Source organism: Babylonia areolata, chromosome 13 (genome assembly GCF_041734735.1).
Source record: "Babylonia areolata isolate BAREFJ2019XMU chromosome 13, ASM4173473v1, whole genome shotgun sequence".
Taxonomy (NCBI): domain Eukaryota; kingdom Metazoa; phylum Mollusca; class Gastropoda; order Neogastropoda; family Buccinidae; genus Babylonia; species Babylonia areolata.
The window spans coordinates 37,973,788-37,991,509 of NC_134888.1; the positions used below are offsets into that span (position 1 = coordinate 37,973,788).

At 42.9% G+C, this 17,722-nt stretch overlaps 1 protein-coding gene across 6 annotated transcripts in view; it reads left to right on the forward strand.

Moving 5' to 3' along the window:
* LOC143289253 (E3 ubiquitin-protein ligase TRIP12-like) overlaps positions 1-17,722 on the forward strand; it is a 68,752-nt gene that overhangs the window by 43,436 nt on the left and 7,594 nt on the right. For 5 of the 6 annotated variants that reach the window (XM_076598238.1, XM_076598235.1, XM_076598240.1 and 2 more), the window contains 13 exons: positions 898-990; positions 5,027-5,158; positions 6,395-6,454; positions 6,906-7,108; positions 7,753-7,853; positions 9,098-9,255; positions 9,788-9,933; positions 10,877-11,036; positions 12,395-12,493; positions 13,895-14,009; positions 14,665-14,819; positions 15,314-15,478; positions 16,987-17,148. In XM_076598238.1, coding sequence (XP_076454353.1) covers positions 898-990; positions 5,027-5,158; positions 6,395-6,454; positions 6,906-7,108; positions 7,753-7,853; positions 9,098-9,255; positions 9,788-9,933; positions 10,877-11,036; positions 12,395-12,493; positions 13,895-14,009; positions 14,665-14,819; positions 15,314-15,478; positions 16,987-17,148 — 1,749 coding nt within the window. The remainder of the gene's footprint in view (positions 1-897; positions 991-5,026; positions 5,159-6,394; positions 6,455-6,905; positions 7,109-7,752; positions 7,854-9,097; positions 9,256-9,787; positions 9,934-10,876; positions 11,037-12,394; positions 12,494-13,894; positions 14,010-14,664; positions 14,820-15,313; positions 15,479-16,986; positions 17,149-17,722) is intronic. The other variant, XM_076598239.1, reaches the window with a different exon arrangement.

Here is a 17,722-nt window from a genome sequence, read left to right on the forward strand (position 1 = left end):
TCTGTCTCTCTCTCTTGGTACAGCTGTCTTTGGGGTCTGGCGTCTATCTCTCTCTCTGTCCCTGTCTGTCTCTCTCTCTAGGTACAGCTGTCTTTGGGGTCTGGCGTCTATCTCTCTCTCTGTCCCTGTCTGTCTCTCTCTCTTGGTACAGCTGTCTTTGGGGTCTGGCGTCTCTCTCTCTCTGTCCCTGTCTGTCTCTCTCTCTTCGTACAGCTGTCTTTGGGGTCTGGCGTCTCTTTGTCTCTGTCTCTGTCTGTCTGCCTGTCTGTCTCTCTTTTTCTGTCTCTGTCTCTCTAGGTACAGCTGTCTTTGGGGTCTGGCGTCTCTTTGTCTCTGTCTCTGCCTGTCTCTCTTTCTGTCTCCGTCTCTGTCTCTCTAGGTACAGCTGTCTTTGGGGTCTGGTGTCTGTCTCTTTTTCTCTCTGTCTTGCTCTCTCTCTCTCTCATGGCTTTTCAGGGACTTGCACGCATGTCTGTGGATGTGGATGCACCACACTCAAGTGACTTGCAGATTTTTGGAAGTTCTTTATAAGAGTATTGAAGTTATCGTTTTCATTGTTGTGGGTGATTACACAAGGAAAGAGGGGTTTTTTTTTTCTTGGTTTTTGTTTTGTTTTGAATACTTAACTAAACATGTGTGTGTGTGTGTATGAAAACATAAAAGTAATTCATTACAGTTTGAGATAAGTCTTTTTTAACTTTACACCACAAAACTGCTTACTTATTTACTCAGACTGTCTGAACCTTTTTCAGATTTGATGCTACAATGTTTTAAAAAAAAGAATTAATGATATGAAAGCTATGGTAATTACAATGATGATGGTAATGATAATAATGATAATGATAACAAAAAATGTCCATGAGACATGCATTTAACTAGGATATCATGTTTTCACAGTTCCAGGTAAAAATCCATGACATACCTGGTGGGGGTAGTGTCAGTGGCCGAGGAACCAATGCTCTCAAGTTCTTCAGTACGCATCAGCTCAAGGTATGAACTGTTTTCCTTTCTCCTCCCATGTTTGTAGCTAAATCAGAAATACTGCATTGAGTCTTGTTGAATGATGACAGCACTGAATAACAACTGACACATGTTTCTGCAGGAATGCTAGAATGATGGCATCACTGAATAACATCAGACACATGTTAGGAATGCTAGGTTTCCTCTGGTGAGTATGCTGTGTGATTGATTGACAGATTATTAGAATGAGATTATCAGAACGATGACAGTGACAATGATGATGATACTCAAAAGTTGATGATGAAGGATGGTTAGTGTGGTGCATCTACAGTTGAGCACACACACAAACACATGTATACATGCATGCATCCCCTCCCACTCACACACACAGATACACACACTCATATACACACACACACTGACATGCATACTCTATTCCTGTTTATCAAATACTTTCAGAGAAAGACAATAATAAAAAGTCAATAATAAGAATTACAAAACTAAAAACTGTACACCATCACAACACAAATCACAACCACCACTGTGGTATTCAAGTAAAACAAATAAATGGATACAATGAAACTAATGTAAGGCTCTCTTTAAAGATTTCACATATAATAATTTCTTGCGGCTCATCATCCATGAACATGATTCTTTTCAGGTGTTAGTCATAAAAACATGCACACTCCTTGACATGAATCCTTCACTAACATGCACAGACACACACGGACTTTGGTCAACATGTGTGTTAATATCTTGATCCCCTTTGTGTGTATATGCATGCTGAAAATCAGATAGAGACCACAAATATACTGCAGTCCATGTCAGCATTCAGTTGATAATAATACAGATACCTTCCTGAAAACAAAGTTTGATCTTACATGGTGGGGATAAAAATGGTCATGCACATAGAAGCCCACTCATGCATACTAATGAACACGGGAGTCGCAGTCCAAGATGGAAGAAGAAAAAGATGATAACACAAATAAACATACTTGTACACTCCCCCTGCCCCCAAACAACAGGAACATTCACAAGAAGACCACGTTGGTCTAACCACATTAGTTCTCTTGTATTCATGATGATGCTTTGGATGTGATCTGTGAGTTAAATATGGAGAAGATTCAGCCATAAAGAGGAGGAAAGCTTCAGCTGCTTTTTTTTTTTACACAGGCAGTCGCTCTGACATACTTTTCTGTCAGATTATACCAATCAGTCTCTCTGTCTGATTCCTTCAGTCACTCTGTGTTAACAGATAAGCAGAAAGAGCTTTGAAAATCCAGTGCCAGTAACTGTCACTTGGTAAAAGAAGAATCATTATTTTCTTTCCTTCTGTCAAAGAGGAGGAAGGTGGCAGAATGGTTAAGACGCTCAGCTGCCAATACAGAGAGTCCGTGAGGGTGTGGGTTCGATTCCCGCTCTCGCCCTTTCTCCTAAGTTTGACTGGAAAATCAAACTGAGCGTCTAGTCTTTCGGATGAGACGATAAACCGAGGTCCCGTGTGTAGCATGCACTTGGCGCACTGAAAAAGAACCCATGGCAACGAGAGTGTTGTCCTCTGGCGAAATTACGTAAAATGAAATCCCCTTTCATAGGTACACAAATATGTAAGCATGCACTCAAGGCCTGACTAAGCGCGTTGGGTTATGCTGCTGGTCAGGCATCTGCTCAACAGATGTGGTGTAGCGTGTATGGATTTGTCCGAACGCAGTGACGCCTCCTTGAGAAAGTGAAACTGAAACTGAAACTGTCAAAGCGCTCACTCTGTCTGCTTCTATCAGCCTGCCTGTCTGTCTCTCTTTTTGGGTAAACAGAAGCAGTAGGTTGGAAAAGTGGCAGAATGCATGCAGCTGTCACTGTTGGTAAATTAAGAATCATTATTACTGTCTTTCCATCTTTCAAAGCAATCATTCTCTGCTTCTCACACTGTCTGTCTTTCTGTTTGTGTTAACAGATAAGAAGTAGGTTGGAAAAATGGTGTAATGCCAGTAACTGTCACTGTTGGTAAAAGAAGAACCATCATTCTCTCTCTCTCTCTTTCTCTCTCTGTCTCTCTCTCTGAGTCCGTCTCCTCTTCATATCTCTGCCACACAATATCAAAGCTACGACCAGTGTGTTCGCTTTGTGTGGCCAGTGTTTGTAGATAATGCAGCATTACACTACAGCCCCTTTCTTCCACCTTCCACACACTTCCTCTGCCCCTCCCCGGCCCCCTTTCTTCCACCTTCCACACACTTCCTCTGCCCCTCCCTGGCCCCCTTTCTTCCACCTTCCACACACTTCCTCTGCCCCTCCCCGGCCCCCTTTCCCATTCCACCTTCCACACACTTCCTCTGCCCCTCCCCGGCCCCCTTTCTTCCACCTTCCACACACTTCCTCTGCCCCTCCCCGGCCCCCTTTCTTCCACCTTCCACACACTTCCTCTGCCCCTCCCCGGCCCCCTTTCTTCCACCTTCCACACACTTCCTCTGCCCCTCCCTGGCCCCCTTTCTTTCACCTTCCACACACTTCCTCTGCCCCTCCCCGGCCCCCTTTCTTCCACCTTCCACACACTTCCTCTGCCCCTCCCCAGCCCCCTTTCTTCCACCTTCCACACACTTCCTCTGCCCCTCCCCGGCCCCCTTTCTTCCACCTTCCACACACTTCCTCTGCCCCTCCCTGGCCCCCTTTCTTCCACCTTCCACACACTTCCTCTGCCCCTCCCCAGCCCCCTTTCTTTCTGTCCAGGTCCTGGGCCCAACACAGGACCATCATTGTTACTGAACTTCCTTTATATAGCGCTGAACACGTCTGCCATTCTTTGATCTGTGGAATGGTGCTATATGTTCTTCCTGTGTCTTGTTCTATTCACAGTTTGTGATTTTTACTTGTCTTTTGTTTGTCCTATGGTTAGAACTTCACAGAATTGTTCATTTAAGGGCATCCCATGGGCTTCTTGCATTGCTTTGTATTGTATTGTATTTTCCTCCAGTGGTGATGGATTTCTTTGAATGAAATTTGGGGCTGCTTTCCTGGAGAGAGTGGATCAACAGTTTTATTCTTTTTTCTTTCTTGTCTACATGTATCATTGTAGATTTTTTGACACGAGGATAACTCTTTTGTTGCCATTGGTTCTGAATCTGAACCTTGAATAAGTTACATGATACAATAGGACATTTTGGTTCATTATCTTATCTGAAAGACTAGCACCCAAACCACTTCACAAGGATTTGTGGAGGTGAGCGTAAAAATCAGGGTCCCTGCTGGAATGGAATTGGTGGGGCTTTTCTTTCCTAGTCAGGACTCCATCATCTGTCACAAGACCACAGTTCATGTTGATTATCCTGATATGACCTTCGTTGCTCTGGTTCTAATGGGCACTGTGAACAGTCCCTGGAATGAAGAATACAAGCGTCAAGTGTGAATGGCTGGGGATAGTGCTGACTGGCTGCACTGGTCATGGCTTGCTGTGGTTTGGTGTGGTGAGGAATGAAGAATACAAGCGTCAGGTGTGAATGGCTGGGGATAGTGCTGACTGGCTGCACTGGTCATGGCTTGCTGTGGTTTGGTGTGGTGAGGAATGAAGAATACAAGCGTCAGGTGTGAATGGCTGGGGATAGTGCTGACTGGCTGCACTGGTCATGGCTTGCTGTGGTTTGGTGTGGTGAGGAATGAAGAATACAAGCGTCAGGTGTGAATGGCTGGGGATAGCACGTGCTGACTGGCTGCACTGGTCATGGCTTGCTGTGGTTTGGTGTGGTGAGGAATGAAGAATACAAGCGTCAGGTGTGAATGGCTGGGGATAGTGCTGACTGGCTGCACTGGTCATGGCTTGCTGTGGTTTGGTGTGGTGAGGAATGAAGAATACAAGCGTCAGGTGTGAATGGCTGGGGATAGTGCTGACTGGCTGCACTGGTCATGGCTTGCTGTGGTTTGGTGTGGTGAGGAATGAAGAATACAAGCGTCAGGTGTGAATGGCTGGGGATAGTGCTGACTGGCTGCACTGGTCATGGCTTGTTGTGGTTTGGTGTGGTGTGTCAGTGTGCCAAGGGAAGAAAACTCACCTCCACCTTGTCTTCTGATACAGTGCCAGTTGCAGAGACATCCGTCTTGCACCAACCTAAAGCAGTGGAAGGGGGGGCCAGTGAAAATTGACCCGCTGGCCTTGGTGCAGGCCATAGAGCGCTATCTGGTCATGAGGGGCTATGGTCATGCCAAGGTACACACCTTCATGTGGTTTATCCTATCTTGTTTCTTCCATAAAGCTGAAACTCCCCCCTTCCTTCTTCATTATGTTTTGTGAAAATGTAACAAAGGAAAAACAACAATTCTTTGCAGTTCTGCTTGGTTAAACATAGTGGTACATTGCTAGAATAAGAGAAATTATTTCACTTCCCATTATACACAGTTTGTATTGTGTGTGTGTGTGTGTGTGATTCCGTTTGTCAGGCAAGGAAAGCTGTGAGCACTGGCATTTCTTGGTCAGTCCAGTTCAGAATTGTCCACTGGTCAGTTTTGGTGTCATCATGGTTTGAGACAACATCAGAATGGATCCCTTTTGTACTTCTAAACCTCTCTTTAAGGATGCCTTTTGAGACGCCATGGCAGAATGGGTTTGGTGCTGGACTTGTGATCCAGTGTTCACCAGTGATCGGGGTTGAAGCCCCATTTCAGCATGGTCTTGTGTCCTTGGGAAAGGTACTGTACTCTGATTTTCCTCACTCCACCCATGTGTGAACAGGTACCTGACTTTGGAAGGGAAAGGTAGGCTGCAGGAGAGGATTCAGCCCCATCTTATGTCAAGATCTAGACATGTGCATATGAATTTACTGCCTCAGTGGCCATGAAAGGCTGTGGGACCTTTAACCTTATTCTTATCCCTGACTACTGGCTGGTTTGTATGTGTATGGATTACACTCATGACTTTGACTGTTGTGTGTATTTCAATACAAGATGGTGGTAATCTGGAGGTTGGAGGGCTGTTGTGGTCTCATGGACTGAACAGCGTTCTTGGAAAGATATGTCCTAATTCCCAGGATTGCATTGTGTAGAGTTCACGAGCTTTGCCTTGAAAGATCTCTTCCCTTGAGTGATGGTCCTCTGCTGTGTTTTCGGAAGAAACCAAGTCATTTTCACACGACTTGATGCATTTAAAAGAACACATTGTAAGGGATAACCCTGGGCAAAGTTGTGCACAAAAACGGCACTTTGATAGGTGAGCAAATGTAAATGTCAACAGAAAGGTGTTGTGGTGTGTCGATTGCTGTGAAAAATAGGATTTCACATGGAGAAAATTACTTCGTTGTGGGAAGAAAATAATATACTGCAATGATTATGTTTTAATTGTCAGGTGGGTCATTTCTTTGTCTTCAGGTCAGTGGTGGCAAAAGAATGATTGATGAAATGCATGATTCTGTTGGTTGATTTGTCCTAACATTATCAGTGTGATTTGCAGGATGGTGATGACGATATCAGCGATGACGATAATTCTGATGATGAAATGCAAGAAACTTTGGTGAGTTTTGTAGGTCATGTCTACAAAGAGGTTTGAGCTTTTTTTGTTCTGTAACCTAGCCATGTTTTTTCCTTTTTTTTTTTTTTTTTTGTGCTGATGGATTAGAGCTATTTGAAAGATGTGACTAAAATTCCAGTGAATGAATGTACAACTTGTTTGCATTTTTAATTCATATTTCTGGGCATGACATGACATTGTAAAATTACCATTAAATAATTCTCCAGTTATGAATTTTCAAAGTATAATTCATAGAATTATATACAAATGTACAGAGTTTCTCCATGGATATTGATAGAAATAATCAGTATTTTCAATATGTACGCAATGTTTAAGGGCCAGTATGAGAATAACAAGGGAAATGTTGCGGCATGGATCAAAATGATACAGCACAGGATTGGTCGGTCTTACTGTATCTCTTGGGTTAGTTCATGAGCATGTGGTTGACTTGCAGGCGGCAATGAGCTTATCTCAGGGTTCCACGCGGCATCGTCTGGAGTTTTTGATAGGGGAACGTGTGTTGCCCTACAACATGACTGTGTACCAAGCCATCCGGCAGTTCACGCCCTCTGGGGAGCGGGACCCTGCTGACACAGATCATGACTCGGACAACCCTCTGGGCCACACGGGTATTTGGGTCCAGACCCACACCATCAGGTGCGAACAGTTGGCATCATTTTACTGTTTTTGATCATTTATTTATTCATTTCTTGGTGGAAGAGATGTGTTTATTCATCCTGTATTATTCTTTTTTTTTTGTGGAAACTGGAAAGAGCGTGTATTACTTCATTCTTTAGGGAATGCTGTCTGTGTTGTTTGTGTGTGTACATGCTTGTCTGTTTATCAGTGCATGTGTGCATGCACATACATGTACTTTTACGTTTATTTGATACCAACAAATGTCTGGGAAAGAGGTTATTTAGGTCTGTGAAACATTGTTCTGGGAAGAAGAGAAAATAAATTATTGATAGAGAATGTCTGCCATTATAATCACTACAAGTATTTGATACATTAGTCAGCTCACAAAAGTTCCATTCCCACCATCTGGACCCAAATAAGAGACAAAGATTATAATAAAATCAAAACATACTCTCCCTTTGTGTCCAGCTTCAAAAGTACACATCAGCCACCTCACTGGTACATTTTTCAGTGTGAAGCATTAAAACTTGGTACAGCTTGACGAACATTGTCAGCAGCCTGTGAAAGGCAGGGAACAGGCCTGCTAGTTAGTTTCACTGTGGACCAGTCTGGGACAGACCAGCATTTGTTGTAGTGGTGACTTTGCTTTCTTCCCATCCCAGGTATCGACAGGCTTCAGACCAAGACACAAGCACTGCAACCAGTCCTAAGAAAACCAAGTCTGAAACCAAGAGTTCACGGTCTTCCAAGAAGAAGGGTCAAGGTATGTACTTTTCCTATCCCTTAAGTGTGGCGTTGGTTTGTTAACTGCTGAATGGTTTTGATTAGTTGTGGTGTGGTGGTGATGGGAAGGGGGGTGTATTTAAAATGGAAGGTATGAGGAAGGGGTATTTCTGGATAGTGTTTTTCCTTTCGTTCTTTCTCTTTGTTTCTTCTGTTTTTTCATTTTAAAAAAGTTTTTTTTTTTTTAATCATACATTATCTCATTGTGCAAGCTGTGATGTGGAAATGATGAGTGGCTTTAACATTCTGCAAGTTGTGGAAGAACTTGAGAAATGGATGTGGTGTTACTGGATGGGTAGAAACAGTGTATTGTTTGACATGTTCAGATATCACTTCAAGTTGGAATTGCTTTGTGCTTTTTCTTTGTTTTCTTTTTTCTTTCTTTTTCTGTGTACAGTTTTCCTACTGGGCTGAATGTTCCAGTGATTGTTTTATCAGATAAAAACTCTAAGCTTAACAATTATACTTGTTGTTTCAGGTCGTAGAATCAGTCTCGGCTCTAATAGTTCCAGTGATAGTTTTTGTGAGTCAGCCGCACAACTTTGATTTTTTTTCAGTTGGTTTTGTTTGATTGCAGTTGTTATTTTTTATTGTTTGTTTTACATGTAGTTTTTCATATTTATTTGTCTGTTTGCTTTGTTTTTGGTATATTATCTCTGATTTTTGTTTTGTAATCTGGTTCTGTTCTTTTTATTTATGCTTGATCTTTGCATTTGAATTTGATTTTGTGCTCAGCAAAAATTTTTGTAAGTTGGAGTCAGGATAGAGAGACAGGGGAATGTTCAGTTTGCATTTTGAACTTTTTTGTTGATCCAGTCAGTGTCATACATGAACTGTTGTTTTCACATAGTAAAATGTGGATTTATGATTGTGTCAAAATTTATCTTTCCAAGAATACAGCACATGCTGAATACTTTCATAGGAAAACAGGTGAACATTCCACCTGAAATGTACAGTATGGAGAGGATACACTTGTAATAGCATGGACTGGTGCACACGGGCAGCATTTTTCTTCGAGATTTATGTTGTGTGGTTCCTCCCACCTCACCCCCTTTGTTGTCTATATAACATTTTAAGCTATCTTTATGAATATTGTTCATGTCAAGCTGTTTTGCTGTTGCCATGAATGCTGTTTCTGTTACAGTGTTTTATGAATGTATTTGTAATCAGTATATGGGGCCTTTGAGATGTAACCGATCATGTGCTGGCGTATGTTGCAAACAGATGGGGGCAGTCCAACGCCCATCACAGTACCTGTGCTGACCACGTACCTGACAGACCGCCTGCCATCCTTCGTTACGGTCACCGACACCTCCCTGGACACTATCGCCTTGCTCAGAGTCCTGCACGCTATCAACAGGCATTGGGCCTCTTTGTACGATGTGAGTCTTGAGAGGGAGCAGTGGGTGTGTGTGGACGCATGCATGTGTGCATGCATATTTCTCACAGTGTGTGTGTGTGTGTGTGTGCATATGCATGCAAGCTAATGAGAAAGCAGAACAGCTTGTGGACCATTGGCTTACTTCAAAGCGCAGTTGTTAGGATTTGCAGATACTCATATTGATCACATGTCACACAAGATTCTGGTCAGAAGACACTTCTCCTGCCACTGGCATGTGCAACTAACAAGAATAAAATATATTTAATTACTCATGGTTTACTGTGACCCACTGGTGCAGACTATGGCAGGGGCCTGGATTCCTGTTATGTCCAAACTACTAATCCGCTATGCTGAAAAGTAGAAAGTAGCTGTGGCTGATAGCCTCCATTGGTAAGTTACCGGAAATAATGCCCTCTTTCCTGGCAGCCTCCTTTGTTCCAGTGACTGTTTCTTAATGCTTATTGCATGCATTGCTCTACATGATGTCCTTGTTAGTTGTTCTGACAAAACAGATGTTGTGTTGGGTGTTTCAGGTGTCATTCTTCCCTCAGCCGTTTGTGTCATCAGCAGAGTTCGTCAGCTCCAAGTTGATGGCGAAAGCTACCCGTCAGTTACAGGACCCCCTAATGATCATGACTGGCAACCTCCCAGGCTGGCTGGGTCAGATTGGCAATGCTGCGTGAGTATGGAGAGCTTCACTGATACATGCTTTCTATAGTTGTCTGTCTGTATGTTTTTACTGTTGTTTTTGTTCTTTTTGTGTTGTTTTCTTTTAACATTTTTTCACATACATGCTTTAATTAAACCGTTTACTGCTCAACCATGATGAATTAAGATCAGTGTAGCAATTACTTGTTGTGTGTGTTCTTTTAAGTCGTGTGTTTAATTTCCTTGAATAAAAACAGTGTATTATCAAGAGGAAGAAAGCAGATAAACGGTGGTAACTGGCATACAGTCCTGTGAGCTTTGTGTTGTCTCAGGGCAACAGTCCTTGATTGTCAGCAGCAGTCAGGGTTAAACATGTGTAAGAATTGGCAGCATGAATGCATTGAAAGAGTTGTTTGGATTAAAAGGATTATACATTTCAGTCCCTTATCTGTGTGCGGGTGTGAGAGAGAGAGAAAGTATTGTAAGGGTTGCACAGATGAATCTGTCATTCATATTTTGTTGTTGTTACTAATTCATCTGTGTGTGGGTGTGAGAAAGAGAGAAAGTATTGTAAGGGTTGCACAGATGAATCTATCATTCATATTTTGTTGTTGTTACCAATTCATCTGTGTGTGGGTGTGAGAAAGAGAGAAAGTATTGTAAGGGTTGCACAGATGAATCTATCATTCCTATTATGTTGTTTTGTTACTAATTCACTTTTGCATGCAGAAAACAGCACGTTGTTTGACAAAAATGTCAGCAAATGTGTGAGGTCTTTGTTAGTTTAAAAAAAATTATTTTCTTTTATAGTGTTGTGGTTGTGTTTATATTGTGTTTGACCTTTTTTTTTAAAATTTAACTTTTTAGTGTTCTGTGCATTTTGTTTTTTAACCAAACATCTACAGATGATTATACAAGGGTTGTGTTCATTTTGCGTTGTTTGACCAGAGCGTTGTGTGCACGGTGTGTTGCAGGCCGTTCCTGTTTCCCTTTGACACCCGCCAGTTGCTGTTCTTTGCCACAACGTTTGACCGTGAGCGTGCCATGATGCGTCTCCAGCAGGACAACACTGGAGACAGCAACACCCAGGACAACGAGAGGGTCGCCCCTCGCCTCCAGAGGCAGAGGGTAAAAGTGTGTTATTGTCTGCGTGTTTGTGTGTAGAGGCAGAGGGTAAAAGTGTGTGATTGTCTGTGTGTGCTCGTAGAGGCAGGGGGTAAAAGTGTGTAATAGTTTGCTTGTGCGTGTAGAGGCAGAGGGTAAAAGTGTGCGATTGTCTGCATGTGTGTGCAGAGGCAAGGGGTAAAAGTGTATGATTGTCTGCGTGTGTGTGTAGAGGCAAGGGGTAAAAGATTGTGATTGTGTGTGTGTGTAAAGGCAGGGGGTAAAAGTGTGTGATTGCCTTTGTGTAGAGGTAAAGGGTAAATGTGTGTGATTGCATGTGTGTGTAGAGGGAGGTGGTAAAAGTGTGTGATTGTCTGCATTAGTGTGTGTAGACGCAGTGGGTAAAAGAGTGTGAGTGTCTGTGTGTGTAGACGCAGGGGGTAAAAGTGTGATTGTCTGCGTGTGCATGTAGAGGCAGGGTTAAAAGTGTGTGATTACCTTTATGGAGAGGCAGGGGGTGAAAGTATGTGATTGAATGTGCATATAGAGGGAGGAGGTGAAAGTGTGTGATTGTCTGTGTGTGCGTGTAGAGGCAGGGGTAAAATGTGTGATTGTCTGCATGTGTGTGTGTATGTAGAGGCAGGGGTTGAAAGTGTGATTCTCTGCGTGTGTGTGTCTGTGTGTAGAGGCAGGGGGTAAAACTGTGATTGTCTCTGTGTGCGTGTAGAGACGGGATTAAAGTGCGTCATTGTGTGTGTGCATATAGAGGCAGGGGGTAAAAGTGTGTCATTACGTGTGTGCGTGTACAGGCAGGGGGTAAAAGTGTGTCATTACGTGTGTGCGTGTACAGGCAGGGGGTAAAAAATGCGTTATGTGTGTGTGTGTAGAGGCAGGGGGTAAAATTGTGTCATTACGTGTGTGCGTGTAGAGGCAGGGGTTTAAAAATGCGTTATGTGTGTGCGTGTAGAGGCAGGGGGTAAAAGTGTGATAGTCTGCGTGTGTGTGTAGTCAGGGGTAAAAGTGTGTGTGCATTTGCAGAGGCAGTGGGTAAAAGTGTGATTGTGTGTATAGAGGCAGGGGGTATAGAAAGTGTAGGATTCTCTGTGTATGTGTGTGTTTAGAGGCAGTGGGTAAAAGTGTGTGTGTAGATGCAGGGAGTAAAAGTGTGTGATTGTCTGCATGTGCATGTAGAGGGAGGGGGGTATAAGTGTGATAGTGTGGAGGCAGCGACTGCAAAGAATATGTTGCTATGTGCTGTGTTTCATTTACACGCTAAAGGCATAGATGTGTTTATTGAATTGTGGTGTGTTGTACTTTGGTTAAGGCAAAGGGCACGTGGTTTGTGTTGTGTGGAGGCCACAACAAAAGATTATGTTTGTGTGTTGAAGAAAACGGTGAGCCGAGTGGATCTGATGAAGCAGGCAGAGAAAGTGATTGAGGACGCAGGGCACCTCAACACCCTGTTGGAGATAGGCTATGAGAACGAGGTGAGTGACACACCTTGTTGGAGATAGGCTATGAGAACGAGGTGAGTGACACAACACCTTGTTGGAGATAGACTATGAGAACGAGGTGAGTGACACAACACCTTGTTGGAGATAGACAATGAGAACGAGGTGAGTGACACAACACCTTGTTGGAGATAGACAATGAGAACGAGGTGAGTGACACAACACCTTGTTGGAGATAGACAATGAGAACGAGGTGAGTTACACAACACCCTGTTGGAGATAGGCTATGAGAACGAGGTGAGTGACACAACACCTTGTTGGAGATAGGCTATGAGAACGAGGTGAGTGACACAGTCACAATATTTACATAATGTGGAAAGTTAGTTCTTCACCTTTAGCCTCAATATCACGTAGTCTTTGAACGGGATATGTCCGTTGACACTACGTTCTTTGAGGACAAACGAATCAAGCCGAATTGTTATTGCTCAACAATCACCATGGGTGCTCAGTCCAGGACTTCTAATGGAATTCATGCTTCACGTCAGTGTACTTAAGTTGACTGTAAATATTAAAAGTCCAAACCCTTGAGAGTGCTGGTGACATTGACTTGGGCCAGGAAAGACTTCGACTTGCCATTTAACCCAGTTGATGAAATTGACGTTGGCAGGACTGACTAAGAGTAATGGAGCTGTCTGTGCATGGAAAAGTCAGCATGTCAGGAAATTGAAATTTGAAAATAATGATAGATTTTCTTAGGAATGAAAAAAAACCCAACTAAATCTCCTTTCATTAATTAAGAAAAAAAAGATTAGCTTGATTGATCGAGTGGTTCTGAAAATATAGCAGTTTTGAGTACAGCAGCTGTCATGTGTTGGTCAGTCTCTTGCACAGGCAGTTTCCTACTGTGATGTGGCCAAGTAGCAAGTTTCACAGCAGGCAGGCTGGCTGTAAGAGATGTGACAAAAGGGTTAACAGCTGTAACATGCTGTCACTGACTTGATGATAGATACAGTGCACTGCTTGCTCCCTGAAGACCCTTTTCTGGGATTGTGATCAGAAACCTTTCTGATATATGAAGTGTTTTGAAGAAAATAACGTTTGGAAAAAAATGTTTGGATTTGATTGTCAAATTTATTGATGAAAATGTGATTTATCATTTTATTGAAACTTCATGTACCATTTAATTTGATTATGACATTAATGGATGAAAACGTCATTCATATATCTTTCCTTCTTTTTTTTTAAACTTCTTTTTCTCTTTTTTTTTTTTTTAAAGAATGTAATAATTTTGATTTTACCTGCTTTCATCCGTGACAATGCCTCGGCATATCAGAAGGGTTTCTAAGTGATATAGAGGAAGAGATATATGACTGGGACATCCTCTTTATTTTCATTATTTTATTTTATTTTTTTTAATACTTGTTTCCCCATGTTCAGGAGGGCACAGGTCTGGGTCCTACCTTGGAGTTCTACGCCTTGGTGTCCAAAGAGCTGCAGCGTGCAGACCTGGAACTGTGGCGAGGGGAAGAGGTGACGGCCGCCAGTCAGTCAGGTGAGAGGTGGGGGTGTCGTGTGGGACAGTCCTTGTTGCCTTTGCTGGCACTGTTGGTGTCAGTGGTGGTGTGTGTGTGTGTGTGTGTGTGTGTGTGTGTGTGTGTGCGCGCGCGCGCGTGTGTGTGTGTGTGTGTGTGTGTGTGTGTGTGTGCATGCAGGCCCTCATGCATTGTCCCCCTGCATCACTAGAGCTTTTCCTCTTCTTCTGCTGCTTCTCCTGCGTTTGTGGGCTGCAGTTTCCATGTATGTACAAGTGGGCATGACTTTTTTTTTTTTTTACCCGCCATGCAGGCAGCCATACTCTGTTTTCAGCAAGTAGTGCATTCTGTTTTTCTGTGTTCCATTTTCTCTGTTGATTTCTCTGGTCAGTCCTGTCTTTTTCACATTACTTGTCTTTCTCTTATAAGTTGTTCATCTCTTGATCTTTCACTTTCTTTCCATCGCCTCTCTTCTGTCTGTCTGTATTCACTTTTGAGTTCATTTTCCCCGGGCTTTCTGTCTTGATCTTTCCCAGTCTTCATTCTTCTCTGTCTCTTTCACGCTTTCTCTCTCTCTGTCTGCCTCTCTCCCCCATTCGCTCCCTCTCTTCAACTCTCTCTCTCCCTCTCCCTCCCTCTCTCTCTGTGTCTGATTGTGAGTGTTTATGTTGACAGAACCAGATTCCAAAGTGAACTACTTGCACAGCTCCAGAGGCCTGTTCCCAGCCCCACTGGCCCGCAATGCTAAGGCAGCACAGGTCAACAAGGTCAAGGCCAAGTTCAAGTTCATTGGGAAGTTCATGGCTAAAGCTTTGATGGATTCCAGGATGGTCAGTGTCTTTCTGTTGTCGCACATGCTTACACACTTGACATGCACCATGTGTATGTGTTCATGAAGGCATACACACACACACACACACACACTCACACACGCACACATACAAGTAGAATAAGTAAGGTAATAATTTTTGAAGGATTTCTCTCATTGAAATTTGGTGTTTTTTTTTTTTTTTTATTTAAGTTCTTATATTTTTTGCAGATAATAATTTATTCAAAGGGCCTAAGCTCACACTCAGAATACAGTGCCTTTCCTTTACTGGGCTTCCCAGCTCAGTGTAAAAAAAAATTCTGACCTTAAATGTTAAAAGGTGTTGGTTTTTTTAATGTTTTAAAATTTCTTGATTAAAAACCTGTATGAGATGTATAAAAAAAAATTTTTTTATGTTTTCAATTTTCTTAACCTTTGTGAGTCCTGATTTTACCTAAGCATTACATCCGGTTAGGTGGTGTAGTGATAGCAGCGTGATGGTTGCACGGTGTGCAGATTGACATCCCGCTGAGCCCCGTGTTCTACAAGTGGATGTTGAACCAGGAGCACAGCCTGGGGTCGGCGGACCTGCACCACATCGACCCTGTGCTGGCCAAGTCCTTCCTCCAGCTGGAGGACATCGTCCATCAGAAGAAGCAGATCTACGCTGACCGCTCACTTGTGAGTTGGCTACATCAGTGTTGGGGGGTGGGGAAAAGGGGACCTTGGAGGGGTTGTCTGTGGAAATGTTGGGAGGAGGGAAATTAGGACATTGTCCATCAGAAGAAGCAGATCTGTGCTGACTGCTCTTGAGTTAGGGGCCTTGGGGGTGGGGGGGGAGGGGTTTGGGGGGAAGGGTGGGGGGTTGTCTGTGGAAAGATGGAGAAGGACTGTCCGTCAGAAGAAACATTGTCCATCAGAAGGAGCAGATCTATGCTGATAACTGTCTTGTGAGATGGGGTCTATAGTGTTGGATGGTAATGCTGGATGGTAGAGGAATGGGTGGGAGGGAGGGAAGTGTTTTGGGGATGTGTGGAAGGGGGGGGGAGGAGGGAAAGTGGAAGATCTGCGCTGGTGGCTCACACATGAGATGAGTATTGGAGGGAAGAGGAGGGGGGCCTGGGGAGGGGGGGGGGGCGAGAAGGTGTGGAGGGGTGAGAAGGGAAAGGGTAGCAGGAGTATGAGGTGGGGGGGTTACTGGTTAGAGGGGGGGGGGGGGTGCTGAGTTGAAGGAGAAGAGTATCTGAAGACTCTTGATGATTGTACGTGTTATGTGAGTGTGTGTGTGTGTGTTGTCCGTTTCTAAGTTTCTGAATTCGGTGTTGATGTGTGTGTGTGTGTGCATATGGACAAAAAGTGTGAATGTGTGTGGTTGCTGCTGGCATGTGTTGTGAACAGTGCATTGAGAGGATGTTTGTGCTGATGGAATTAACACATTTTGCTGAAATTTATGATCATATGCAAGAAATGATTATTTTGTTTCATAATTGTCTTGGAATATAAAAGGAGAAATTTTTGTTGTTGTTTTTTGCAGGCAAATTATGAGGTCAGCTTGAATGGTTTGAGATACTGTTCCCATTATACAAAATTTCAAGTTTGTGGATAGTGAGATGTCAGAAATAAATGCAAAAATGGGTGGTGTTGGCGGTTTGTGGACACTTGATGTATCATTAACTCTTAAAGCAAAAGATGCGTTAAAATTCTGTTAGCCTCTTTATGACATAAATGTTCCTATTTTTCCTTTCTCACATTTCCATGTCTGCCACATACAAACAAGCTACAGCTATTGTTTTTTAACCAAGCATTTTTGTCATGTCTAGGACTAGAAAAAGTAGTAGTTTATAGGAATTTGGAAGAATAGAGTGTTCCTGAAAATTCCTGATTTTTTTTCTGATGTTTTTGCATCATTTATTTTGTCAACAGTTTTGGATAGAGATGCATGAACACAAATATTTGAAAGCTGAAAACGCCTGTATCCTATTTCTTCTTCGTATGTTTGTATATGTGTATGTGTGAGTGTGTATGTTCTAGAGTGCTTGCGTCGGACTTGCATGTTCTTGTAAGTGGCTTCATTATTATTATTCTGATGATATAAAACTGGTGAAGGCCAGGCTTAGACTGGGCTGTGAAATAAGCAGTAGGAGCGTACCCACAGCTGTGACAAGAAGCGTTGTGTTGCGTTTTTCCAGACTGAGGAGGGTCGGCAGCAGGCGCTACAAAACCTGCTGATTGACGGGGTGAGCGTGGAGGACCTGGGCCTGTACTTCCAGCTGCCTGGTTCCTCCATAGAGTTGAAGAAGGGAGGCAAGGACATCCCCGTCACCCTCCACAACCTCAAGGAGTACTTACAGGTTCGGGAGTTTATTTAAACTTTTCTTCTTAGATTTTTTTTCTTTTTTTTTTTTTGAATTGTGTGCTGAAGGGAGTTGAGCTTTTTGCAGCTGTGGAGTAAAAAAATAAGTAACCAAAGGCCATGCATGCAAAGATGGTGTATTTTGTTTTCAAGCTTGATATCTGTACTTTGTGTGTGTGTGTGTGAGTGTGTGTGTGTAGAATTGAATGCTGAAGGGACTTCATGTTGTTATTTTTTTTTACAGTTGGTTAGTGAAAACAAGTAAATGAAAGCCATAAAAGCAAAGAAAGATAATTTATTTCATTTCAAGCTTCATATCTCAGTCCAGCAATAGAAGTCGTCAAATGAAACACAGAAAATCTCAGTGCATGACTTTCTTCAGTCCGGAGGGACTGTGAACCATCACTTTCTTGTGAGTTTTTTTCTTCTAGTTTTTAACGGCATCCTTTGATCACATTTTGTCAGATGAATTCTGGTATATGTATCACGGCTACACACACGACTCCATATGTTGTAAATTGAAGTGTTGTCCATAACATGGATAGGAAGTCTGGTTCATTGAAAATTGGCTG